The sequence below is a fragment of the Saimiri boliviensis genome, chromosome 15, assembly GCF_048565385.1.
Source record: "Saimiri boliviensis isolate mSaiBol1 chromosome 15, mSaiBol1.pri, whole genome shotgun sequence".
Classification (NCBI taxonomy): domain Eukaryota; kingdom Metazoa; phylum Chordata; class Mammalia; order Primates; family Cebidae; genus Saimiri; species Saimiri boliviensis.
In genome coordinates, this window is record NC_133463.1 from 18846478 (window position 1) to 18859320 (window position 12843).

Here is a 12843-nt window from a genome sequence, read left to right on the forward strand (position 1 = left end):
ATCCAAATGAGAGGTGATCCCGGAATCAGAGAGTGGCAGGGTCCCAGGAAAAGTGGGTGAACTTGGGTGAGGCATGTTTGAGGCCTTGGTGCATAATGGGCTCTAAAGGGTGAGGAAGGAGGAAGGATCAGAATGGCTGAAGGCAGCCCAGGACATAACCAAGCATTTAAGGAATGGGCAGAGTGGAAAAGGAGCCAGAAAAAGAACAATTAGAGGAAGGTCAGGCAAGTTGGGATCCTGGAAGCCAGGAAGAAGTTCCACTTGCCCAGAAAGGGGTGGCCACGCGTTCCATGCTGCTAGAATGAGGCGCTAGAGGTCTGAAAAGCGTGGACACAGCCGGATAGCTGGACTTGCAGAGACAGCAGCCTGATTTCAGGGGCCAAGGAATGCGTTAGAGACCCGGAAACGGAGCCAGCATATGTAGGTCAGAAGGAGAGAGAGGAAGAGTGAGCCCACCAATGGAGGTAGGAGATGGAAAAGTTTCAGGTGCAAAACTCTTCCATACGCTGAAAAAGACTGAGTGAGGGGGAGGACTAGGAAATACAGGACGGGTGGAGGTCCCGAGAAAGCAAGAGGGGACAGGATACAAACCACAAGTGAGAAGTAGAAATGATGGATTGGGGTAGCCTCAGAGCTTGGAAAAAATAAAAATAAAGAGGGGGTCTGGGGAGGAAGCAAGTGCTCCCTGGAGCGTTCACGTTGGAAAGCTTTAAGTTTGGATTTGTTTTTTCCTGCTGCCTCACTTTTCTTGTCCTTGGAGGGCGTAGAGCAGAGAAAGTCCTCGAAGCAAGCAATACCGTAAAGGGACCAGCCTGGCCTGGCCCGCGTCCTCTCCCCGGGCTGCGCGGCGGGGACCACTAGATGGCAGCCGCGACTCGCGCCAGCTCTCGCCCCGTGTCTGCTTTGACTTCACAGTTAGAATTTTTGAGATCTGGACGGCCACTGAGATCAACACTTTTCCTTCCTCCCCCACCTTCCTTCCCTCTTGGGTGTTTTAATTTCAGATTTGAATTTTGGCGGGGAGGAGGAAGTGATGCACTCAAGTATCTACTGAGACCGCCACTGGACAAGGTCCTCTGGGCAACCCGAAGAAACATAAAACCGTTTTCCCAGCCTCAATCAGAGAGGGAGCAGGAGAAAGAAAGGCCAGGGGATGGACTGTGAGGGTCCAAGAAACAGGAGACGACCAGGACAGGAAGGGAGACCGGAGCCAGGACAGGGAGGGTTTCCAAAAAGGAGGACGTGAGAAACCTGTAGAGAAGCCCACCGAGAAGTGAGACGCGGTGGCGGCCTTGAGCGCTGGATGCGCGGGGTGCGCGCGCTGCTGGCGAGCGGCGCGGCGGAATCGGAGGAGCGCTTGGAGCCCGGGGCTGCAACTGGGTAGAGAAAGGTGGGAATCAGGGAGGTCTGTGGGTGCAGGAACGTTTCCTGAAGGCTCAAGTCTAGAGCCTGTTTGAAGAAAAATTAGGCACCTTGAAGACACTGGGAAAAATACAAGGCAAGTTCCCAGCAAAGGGTAATGAGTAAGAAGAGGCGCACGGATAGAGTTAACCTTGGGTCGATTTGGTCAAAGCTCCTAACTCAATAAGAGCTGGGGCTTCATGGAGACCAGGGACCCCCATCTCACCTGCTAGCAGACATTTGATAGGAATTGCTTGAGTAAATGAATTCTCGAAAGAATGATGATGCTACCGCGCTGGGAAGACTCTGAGTCAACTTTTTGTCCATCGTGATTTCCGTGTTTATATATATTTTTTCCATTTTACAGTGCCTGCCAAGAACTACCAGTTTGATAGCATCTTAGCACTAGAATGCAATATGAATTAGCTTAAGGCTTTTCATTTTTTGGTCTCTATTTTCACTTTAGGTTTTATTTTATTTTGTTTTCTGTCATTTTCCTTTTCCCTAGGTGCCAGTGCCCAACTCATTCTCATACTTACTCCCAAGGTAATATTTCTGTATTTTTAAACTAACCACAATTTTGGTTTCTGCTGCTGGCATTATAATACATTTGGGGAAGTGTAAGGCATGTGAGAGCAAGGTCCATGAAAACAGTTACCTGTGAAATTGATAACATGTAATTCTATACAAAGTTAGCTGAATGTATGCTACTAATTACGTGTTTGGCTCAAATATATATTTAATGCTACTTATAATGCTTTTCTCTTTTCATTACTTGCCAAGTCTAAAAATGCACAGATAGCATTTTAAGAATGTCCGAGTTCATCAAGCAGAATTCATCAAGATGAAGTCTTTGAAAGGTTCTAAGACATCTCTAAAAACTGAAGGCTAAAGAACAAGGTGGTTCCTAAAAAGAAAACAAAAACTTGTTTGCATAAATTTTTTAAATAATATTGTATTTCCTAAGATGTAAAAATAATGACAAAGTTTCAGTTACCACAACATCGTAATCATTACCAAATACCAAATACTGTGGTCCACAGAGCAGCAGGAAGCTCAACATCATTTCAGCATGTCCTTAGAATGTCACGTGGATTACTGACACAACCTCTGATTTTATCTTTTCTAAGTTCATATCTAAACATTGAGGCAAGAGTTGGAAAGGAAAGAGGCTGACCATGGAGGATCCTAAGCAGAAACCCACAGAGAAACCCACTGGGGAGTTAAAACAGAGAGAGTAACTCACCAAGGGCTTTCTCTTGCCCAAGAAGTGACTCACTGTTAGGACAAGCCAAGGGACCTCCCTGTTCTTCATTAACTGCCATCTCTGAGGCAGAAACACGTCCAGCCTTTAAGGCCCTTCTGAACATATGCAGAATCTTGTCTTCAGCTAGTTTTCTCTAATTCTTAGTTGGTTTCAACAATCAGTTAATTTCCTATTTGAGAGAATAAAATTAGTAATTTACATAAAGATATTCTCATTGTTTTCTAGGGTCCTATTTATGAACTTATCTAAAATTTACTAACAGGAATAATAGATTTATATATACAGAGAGAGAGAGAGGGTCACCCTCTGTCACCCAGGCTGGAGTGCAGTGGTGCAGTCATAGCTCACTGTACCCTCAAGCAATCCTACCACCTCAGCCTCCCATGATGCTGGGATTACAGGCTTGAGCTCTTGCACCCGGCCAGATTATTCTTTTTTAAGCCTAGAGGAATCAAATAAATTTGAGTTTTGGTTAAGTGTGCCTTTGCACTCAGGAAGCTAAAGAAAGATTGTTGTCTAGATCTGATCTCTTTTCCTTAAAAAAGAAAAAGGGGCCAGGCACAGTGACTCACACCTGTAATCCCAGCACTTCTGGAGGCTGAAGTGGGCAGATCACAAGGTCAAGAAATCAAGACTATCCTGGCCAACGTGGTGAAACCCCATCTCTACTAAAAATACAAATATTAGCTGGTTGTGGTGGCGTGCACCTATAGTCCTAGCTACTTAGGAGGCTGAGGCAGGAGAATTGCTTAAACCTGAGAGGCCCAGGTTGCAGTAACCCAAGATCTCACCACTGCACTCCAGCCAGGTAGCAAAGTGAGACTCCATCTCAAAAAAAAAGAAAAGAAAAGAAAAGAAAAGAAAAAGAAAAGAAAAGGGTAGTGAAAATTGTTCTGCAGACTTTATCTTATGACTGACCAATATTGATAAAAATAAGTAAATAAAAACAAAGATAAAAATCTTTAATTAGGTCCCTCTTGTTCCAATATGACAGAAAATCACTTTTGCCATAATTAAAACCTAATCCTTTGCAAGGAAATAGCACTTTATAAAAATGTTTATTAGGCCAGGAGTAGTGGCTCATGTCTGTAATTGTAGCACTTTGGGAGGCCGAGGCAGACAGATCACAAGGTCAGGATTTTGAGACCAGCCTAGCCAGCATGGTGAAACCCTGTCTCTACTAAAAATACAAAAATTAGCTGGGCATGGTGGTGCATGCCTGTAGTCCCAGCTACTTGGGAGGCTGCAGCAAAAGAATCACTTGAACCCGGGAGGCGGAAATTGCAGTGAGCCGAGATCACGCCACTGCACTCCAGCCTGGGTGACAGGGTGAAACTCTTGTCTCAAAAAAATTTATTAAATTTCAACAAGATAAATAAGTTGTTTACATGCACAAGCTTGAGAAATGTAAATATCTTACTGTGATGTTATCCCTATGAATTAAAAAAAAAAAAACTTAATTTAAACATATTATCACAGTTGCTATAAGAAGTGTAACCAAGACTCGAATTCATGAACTTACTAATAGTTGCTCTCTAATAGTAACCCAACTCTAGACTATAGGGGATTTTGTTTTCTAGAGAAATGTTACACATGATGTTTCCAAATACATATTTTAATTATAATAGAGGAAATATTTTTTTATTTTCACAAATGTAGCCTCGTTAGTATTACATTCTATCTTAAAGTACAGGTGTTGATTTTAATTTGATGTGCAACAGTGAAATCTGAAGAATATATATTTTCGGTAAGACTTCAGAGGAAATACGTTCATTGCTGGATTTTACTATCAAATAACAATATTTATGCTTTATTTTTAAGACCCACTTTGATGCTAACTTTTACATTTCTAGCCCCTGGACTTTCACCTTCTGGGAAAACAACAGATTATGCCTTTGAGGTATATTCAATCAATCCATTATTTCTTGTGTGAATTACCAGAAAAAATAAAACTGGAGTATTTTGCTAATGAATTATTTCATTTTAAATCTGTTATTAATTCATGTTCCATAATCTCTATTTGATCGGCCATATATAGCAAAATACCTGGTTAGTATAAGGGAATATAAACCTCCTGAGATGATAGCTAATGTCTAGAGTGCTGCCTATGTACAGTCACTAAAACAGGATAAATTCCCAATTCCACAATTTCTCTAATTTATATAAGTTATATCTTTAGTTTTGTAATTATAACAATCCCAAGAGAGGTCAAAGTAAAGTAACAATTCTGGTGCATTTTTGTCACACTGTAATTATTTATAATTATTTAAATTCCTGTCTCCCCCTAGTCCAGGAATTTTTTTTTTTTTTTTTTTTTTTGAGACAGAGTCTCACTCTGTCATCCCAACTGGAGTACAGTGGTGTGATCTCAGCTCACTGCAACCTCCACCTCCCGAGTTCAAGCAATTCTCCTGCCTCAGCCTCCTGAGTAGCTGGGATTGCATGTGCACACCTCCACACCCGGCTAGTTTTTGTATTTTCAGTAGACACATTTTCTCCATGTTGGCCAGGCTGGTCTCAAACTTCTGACCTCAGATGATCCACCCACCTGGGCCTCCCAAAGTGCTGGGATTACAGGTGTGAGCCACAGCACCTGGCTTCAGGAATTATTAATTAAAATGTCACCAGGGGCCTGACAGTTAAATAACAGATGAACAGGCTGGGTGATGCCATGCTGAGCTCACTGAAGGCACAGGCCCTATCTAGGGTGTGACTGCACTCAACCCCATAAGATCGCTGCCATATGGGAATGCATTCCCAGTGCGGCTGGATTATTCAAGGGAAAGTAACATTAAAATGTGCCTATTAAATTTTTGTATCCTGATTTTTAAGAGTTATTAGCCAATTAAAAAAAAAAAAAAAGGCCAGGCGCAGTGGCTCACGCCTATAATCCCAGCACTTTGGGAGGCCGAGACCGGTGGATCACGAGGTCAAGAGATCGAGACCATCCTGGTCAACATAGTGAAACGCTGTCTCTACTAAAAATACAAAAAGTTAGCTGGTCATGGTGGTGCACGCCTGCAGTCCCAGCTACTCGGGAGGCTGAGGCAGGAGAATTGCTTGAACCCAGGAGACGACGGAGGGTGCAGTGAGCCAAGATCACGCCATTGCACTCCAGCCTGGGTAACAATAGCGAAACTCTGTCTCAAAAAAAAAAAAAAAAGAAAGAAATTTAAACATAACACAGATCAAACAAAACGTATCTTCAGGCCAAAAGCGACCCATCATCCGTCAGTGTAAAAGCCTTTCTCTCATCTGTAAACTTTCTGAGGCCACGTGTCTCTTATCCATAGTTGAGTTACCAGAGCCTACACAGTGCCTAAAACATAGGAGACGGTAGCATTGACTGGGTGGCAGGTATGCAAGGATGGTGGGTAAATGGAAAGTAAGACATTTGAGAGTTATTTTAGGGGCAGAGATGGAGGAAGGCAGCCATTTGAAGCTAAGGGGACAATTGAGAGTTGATGATGTGTTTGGGAAAGACAAGTCATTCAAATGACTCACAGGAGCTAAGGTTTGCTTGAAGAAGCACACTTCTTTAAGGGAGGACAGATGGGAGATGACCTAGAAGACCATGCTGAGGAGTATATACTTTATGCTCTAGGCAGCAAGGAATCACTTCAGGTGTTTATAAATGGATGGGCCAATTCTACTCCCTGCACCTAAACCTTTTTATTTTTATTTTTTCAGATGGCTGTTTCAAATATTAGATATGGACCAGGAGTTACAAAGGAAGTGGGCATGGCAAGTATTTGAAATGTCTACAGTCTCCTACTATAAATGTTACATATCTCATGAGACACATGCTACTTGACAACAATCACGTCTTCTATTTTTAAAAATGTACAATGTGAGTTTGCCAGAAGAGCCTATTACAGTTCTAGTGCAATCAGACCTAACTTAGAGGTTTTTCTGTAGGACCTAAAAAACATGGGTGCTAAAAATGTGTGCTTGATGACAGACAAGAACCTCGCCCAGCTCCCTCCTGTGCAAGTAGCTATGGATTCCCTAGTGAAGAATGGCATCCCCTTTACGGTTTATGATAATGTGAGAGTGGAACCAACGGATGCAAGGTATTCTTGTATTGTTGTTATTGTTTCTTTAAGCAGAAGCTAACTGTTGATTAAAACTTGCCCCCAGCCAAGCCCGGTGGCTCATGCCTGTAATCCCAGCACTTTGGGAGGCCAAGGCAGGCAGATTGCTTGAGGTCAGGAGTTTAAGATCTGCCTGCCCAATATGGTGAAACCCTGTCTCTACTAAAAATACAAAAATTAGCCAGGCATGGTGGCAGGCACCTGTAATCCCAGCTACTCAGGAAGCTGAGGTGGGAGAATCGCTTGAACCCAGGAGGTAGAGGTTGCAGTGAGTCGAGATTGTGTCACTGCACTCCAGCCTGGTGACAGAGCAAGATTTCATCTAAAAAAAAAAAAAAAAAATTACCCAAAGCCTTAGTTAATGGCATGGCAATTTATTTCTGAAAAGTATGACAATGATTTTTATTTTCCCTTCTCCAAGCTTCATGGAAGCTATTGAATTTGCCCAAAAGGGAGCTTTTGATGCCTATGTTGCTGTCGGTGGCGGCTCTACCATGGACACCTGTAAGGCTGCTAATCTATACACATCCAGCCCTCACTCTGATTTCCTAGATTATGTCAGTGCCCCCATTGGCAAGGGAAAGCCTGTGTCTGTGCCTCTTAAGCCTCTGATTGCAGGTAAAGACTGTTTATTTCTTGGTTTGTTTTATTTTGCAATTAGCAAAAGGTCTTAAGAAAGATATGAGCCAGTCCTTTTAGCATATACATCTCTAAAGCTTTGTTCATCTCAAATCAATGCTTTGTTTGGAGACCAATCATTCATTTTAAAATTCTGATCTTTGTTATTGTATAGACAGAGACAATTTGGGTCAGTGGAAGGAAAGTTTGCAGATCTAAGCTATGGGGTCACCAGGTGGAAGAGGGGGAAGATTGTCACTGACATATGATGAGGTCCCTCTGTCAGCAGGTGTGTCCTCTAAACTGACCTCTGTTTTGTCCCATTTTGCCAGCCACTGTAGAGTTTAAGGAGAACATTCGCTGTTATTTTTCTGGTGTTGACCCAACCCTTTCTTCTACATAATGGCCCTTCAGCTGACCTCAGGCTTTGTCTCTTCCCTGGGACATGTGGCCAGCATGGCCCATCACTCTGGGTGACATCTGCTCTGTGGCTACCTAGGGCACAGACATACAGATCCAAATCAGAGGAATTCATTTGTTCCAGAGGGAACTTTGAGATTTTCTGGTCTTTTTTCTCTGCCATTTTTATGGTTGCTAGCATATTACTATTTAAAGTTTTATAGCTAACATGCACTAACTGGTAACTGGGACATATCCTCAGTTTAAAGTTTTGCCCTTTCTTCTCTCCTCTCCTGCCCTATTGTGAACAGGCCTTGTGATGGGATGTGAGTAAGTCAATGGCAGATGAACTGCTGTGCTGTGAATGAGGGCTCAGCAGGGAGCAGCATAATTGGTGTCTGGCAAATGGAACCCTCTGGTGAAACTGTGTCAGCATCACACAGAGGGGTGATTAGTAAAGTTTAGAAACTTGACAGAACCACAAAACCATGGAACCCAGCAAAGGCAGAGCGTCACTGTGCTTGCTGCCAAGAGGGAATAAAGATGTCTTTTAGAGACAGCAAATATGAGTTTTGTTACTAGAGGTGCCGGGCAGCCTGCATTGACCCAGCTGCAGCTGCTTAAGCTCTGGCCCCCAAGGAGCCTGAGGTTCCCAGAACTCACTCCTATTAATACAGCACAGTCATCACACATGTGCATGATTAGCATACATATATGTTAACGAAGACATGGAAATCATACATCTATGTTAACACGGGTAGAGTTCACATTCATATTAAACATACATGTACATTAATACAGACACCATACATATTGACATGCATAAATTATGCAGAAGCAGGCTATATCCATATTAAACATGACCATGCTAATGCAGACACAGACATGCATATTAAACACACATGCATGCTTAACATCCAGGTATGTTAATGCAGACATGGACATCATACATGCATGTTAACACAGATACAGAGGTCACACATACATGTTAAATATGCATACATATTAATACAGACATAGACATTACACATATTAATCATACATAAGCATTCATGCAGCAGTCATGATACATGTCAAACATGCAAGTGCATTAATGCAGACACAGACATCAATGTACATGCTCAACCTGCATGCATGCCAGTATAGATACAGATCTCATGTATGCCTGTTAATGCAGATACAGACTTCATATACATTGGACACACATGCATGATAATACAGACACTGACATCCTACATGTTAAATTTACTTCTATGTTAATGCAGACACAGGCATCATACATGTTAGGCTTCCATACATGCTAAGTCATATACATCATGCAAACAAGAAGGCCAGCAAAGTTTCCTTGTCTAATTTTGTTCCTCATTCCTAAGGCTGAATTAGGTATCTCCACTAACCTTTATTTAGATGCTTTATTAAAATTAATATTATTTTGTTCAAGTGCCAACTACCTCAGGAACCGGGAGTGAAACTACTGGGGTTGCCATTTTTGACTATGAACACTTGAAAGTAAAAACTGGTAAGAACTTTGCCCATAATTTTGAATTATTTCTCTTACCTTTCAGCTCCATACTCTTCTTTAAATCCTAATATTTTTAAAAATCGAGGAGTTATGAAAGTTAGAATAAGCCCCAATATTCTATAGCAGAGTAAGGTGACGATAGTTAGCAACAATGTATTGTATATTTCAAAGTAGCTAGAAGAGAGGACTTAAAATGTTCCCAACACATGGAAATAAGTACTCAGAGTGATGGATACCCCAATACCCTGACTTGATCATAAAACGTTCTATGTATGTAACCAATACTCACATGTACCCTATACATATGTTAAATAGTTTGTATCGAGTTTGAAAAGAAAGGAAAAAAATCAAGGAGTCAAGAAAAGGGTATGCACATATACACATCTTCTTTCCTTTTCCAAGTACACATAAAAATATGAAACAGTGTAATAAACTTCTTGCTGAGAATTATCCCTGAAAGCATATTGAGATGCCATGAATCTTAATTGGCTATTCTCTGCCCAAGTTAGTGACTATATAACAATCATAATGGGTTTTTCCTTTTTCTGACATATCTTTTACATTTAAATCAATTTTATTGAGATGTGATTTTTGTATAATAAAATGCACATGTTTTAAGAATCTAGTTTGATGAGCCTTGACAAACATATATGCTCATGTAACCACTGCCCTAATCAAGACACAAAGCATACCCGTCACTCCAGAAAGTTCCCTCATACTCCGTCGCAGCCAATCCCTCCAGTCCTTTTCCCAGGTCACCTCTGTTCTGCTTTCTGTCTTCTTAGTCATTTTTATTCTGTCTTCTTCTCTGTCGCAGACTCTTGGCTAGTGTGATAGATATGCCTCTCTTTTTGAGTCTGGCTCAATATCCTGCTTTCAGATCTTTGTAGCAGAATAAATTGACATTTAACTGAAAACTTTTGATAACTTTTCTTTTTAAAATTAAATTGCACTATCCTTTGGTATTTCTTAAGTTGATATATTATCGCCAACACTTACATTCTACCTTACATTTTCTAAAGACTTTTACCTAATATTCTCTCATTTGATCCCTACAGCTCAGTGAGAGCTGGAGGACCTGTGCTATTAAAGTCTAATCTTACAGATGACTCAGGGAGGCTAAGTTACTTGCCCAAAGACACAAAGTAAGTTGCAGAGTAAGGACCAGTGGTGTGCTAGTAAAACAGCTCTGTGGAATACACCAGTAAGCCCTGACTTAGAGTGTTGGCCCATTTCTGCGGTGAAACTACTACCACCATGGCCAATGACATCGCTCATCTGGGAGCTGGAAAGAGATGCATACACATGGCTCTTGGAAAACAGTGGGAGCCGGCTCCAGCACACCACTGTAAACCTCAGGTTTCTGACTCCAAATCTCTTTCCACTGCTCCTTGCTGCCTCACTATGTAAAAATGAACCTTTTCTCATATTTTTATTTTTTAGGGTGATTTATTACCCTAAGCCATTTGCCTTCTTAAAATGGTGCCCATGGCTTTAGCCTCTACTGAAAATCCTATGTTTCAGGCATTGCTTCGAGAGCCATCAAACCCACATTGGGACTCATTGATCCTCTGCACACCCTTCACATGCCTGCTCGAGTGGTCGCTAACAGTGGCTTCGATGTGCTTTGGTAAGTGCTGGTGCCACCTGGAGGGGCTTTTTTAGTCCTGGATCTATGGATATTTTGTTGCTCAAAGCACATGCTAAACATTCATCGATTAGCACCCCACAACACCCCTAGCTTTGACCGTCATTATCCCCTGTCCTAAATTAAAACATTCAAGCTTTAGAGGTTGGTGACTAGGTGACATCTGGTGTGGGCCACAAACCTACTCTTCAGGATGGACCTCCCCAGCCATAGCCATGGCCACAAGGATGCCACTAAAGGGGCAGTTGGAGCTGGTGTGCCACGTCTCAGGGACACACCAGCTACCTTTATGGCCTCAGTAATTAGGCATTGCCCAAGGCTGCATGTCATGGAAGAGGGCAGGGAACAGAACACCTCCAGAGCACCCCAGACTTTGCACATTGTGACAACACCTCACATACATCACCACTTCACCACAGACAGCTCTGTGTGATACAGGACCTTTGTTTTATTGAACAAGAAAACTGAGTTTGAGATGTTTAGTGACTTTCCGTAGTCTTACTGTACGTTCCCTCAGCTTCAGCTGCATTGTACCGACAGCCTTCTAATCAGTATTTCTATCACAGACCTTGCTCCTGAGCTCCAGACCTCACGGAGTCCCCACAGGTGCTTCACATTTAGCCTGTGCCAAATGACCCTCATTCATCTAGGTCAGGCGTCCCCAAACTACGGCCCCCTGAGGCCATTTATCCGGCCCCCCGCCGCACTTCAGGAAGGGGCACCTCTTTCATTGGTGGTCAGTAAGAGGAGCACAGTATGTGGCGGCCCTCCAATGGTCTGAGGGACAGTGAACTGGCCCCCTGTGTAAAAAGTTTGGGGATGCCTGATCTAGGTGCACATACACGTTTTCTCACGTTTTAACATCTCTGAAATCAGGACATATCTTAAAATCTGTGGCATCGCAGTATATTTTCATCCTCAGTGGCACATATTTTAAAAACAGTGCAGGCTGGGCACAGTGGCTCACGCCTGTATTCCAAACACTTTGGGAGGCCAAGGTAGGAGGATCACTTGAGGCCAGGAGTTTGAGACCAGTCTGACACCTCATCTCTACAAAAAAAATATACAAATTAGCCAAGCATGGTGGCACACACCTGTAGTCCTAGCTGCTCAGTGGCTGAGGTAGGTGGGAGGATCACTTGAGCCCAGGAGGTCGTGGCTGCAATGAGCTGTGATCACACCACTGCGCTTGAGCCTGGGGCATGGGTGACAGAGTGAGATCCTATCTCAAAAATACAAAACAAAACAAAATGGTGTATCTTATAATGCGTGACAAATTTGATAAAATCTATTAATTCTCTTAATCCTCCCACATCCTGCAGCTTCTCCTCCTGAGTCCTCCAACTCAGCAAGTAGCAGAACTCAGTATGAACTTCTCCCTTCTCTCATGCCCAAGCCAGCATGCAGACTGTAGGGAGAGAAGGTGCCATCTTGAAGACTCGGATGTCTGCTCAGCAGTTATGTTTCTTGTCATAAAGCATTAAGCTGACTTCTAGCATTAACTAGGCTTTACACATAGTTTCTGTGAGCTCAGCTCAATGAATCCACCCCTGAAAAATAAATCTGCGCTTGAATTTGGAATCTAGATGCAGTCTAGATGTGCTGCAAGGCAGAGGTCAGACTCTGACGGCAGCGGCTTCACCAGCCACCCCAACTTCCCCATGTGGGCACCTCATTCTTGCATTATTCACACTTTCCCTGCTTAGAACCACAAAGCCTTCACGTCCATCTACAAACTAATTTCCAAAAAAATGTTCTAATGCTTTGTCCAAAAAACGTTATCTGCTTCTCATATATAGAAGAGAGTAATTCCTCCATTCTAGGGAAAATGAAAGCTCTAATTCATACAAAACATGGGATCACCTCCCTTCATAGTCACATGAAGGAGAGTGTC

At 42.6% G+C, this 12843-nt stretch overlaps 1 protein-coding gene across 6 annotated transcripts in view; it reads left to right on the forward strand.

Annotated features, from left to right (window-relative positions):
- ADHFE1 (alcohol dehydrogenase iron containing 1) overlaps positions 1-12843 on the forward strand; it is a 37136-nt gene that overhangs the window by 6209 nt on the left and 18084 nt on the right. For 3 of the 6 annotated variants that reach the window (XM_074386708.1, XM_010330720.3, XM_003942886.4), the window contains exons 2-8: positions 1910-1947; positions 4522-4568; positions 6359-6412; positions 6587-6741; positions 7184-7380; positions 9221-9298; positions 10826-10931. In XM_074386708.1, the coding sequence (XP_074242809.1) occupies positions 1910-1947; positions 4522-4568; positions 6359-6412; positions 6587-6741; positions 7184-7380; positions 9221-9298; positions 10826-10931 (675 nt within the window). Of the gene's footprint in view, positions 1-1909; positions 1948-4521; positions 4569-6358; positions 6519-6586; positions 6742-7183; positions 7381-9220; positions 9299-10825; positions 10932-12843 lie in introns of those variants that run through there. The other 3 variants (XM_003942887.4, XM_010330722.3, XM_039464458.2) reach the window with 3 other exon arrangements.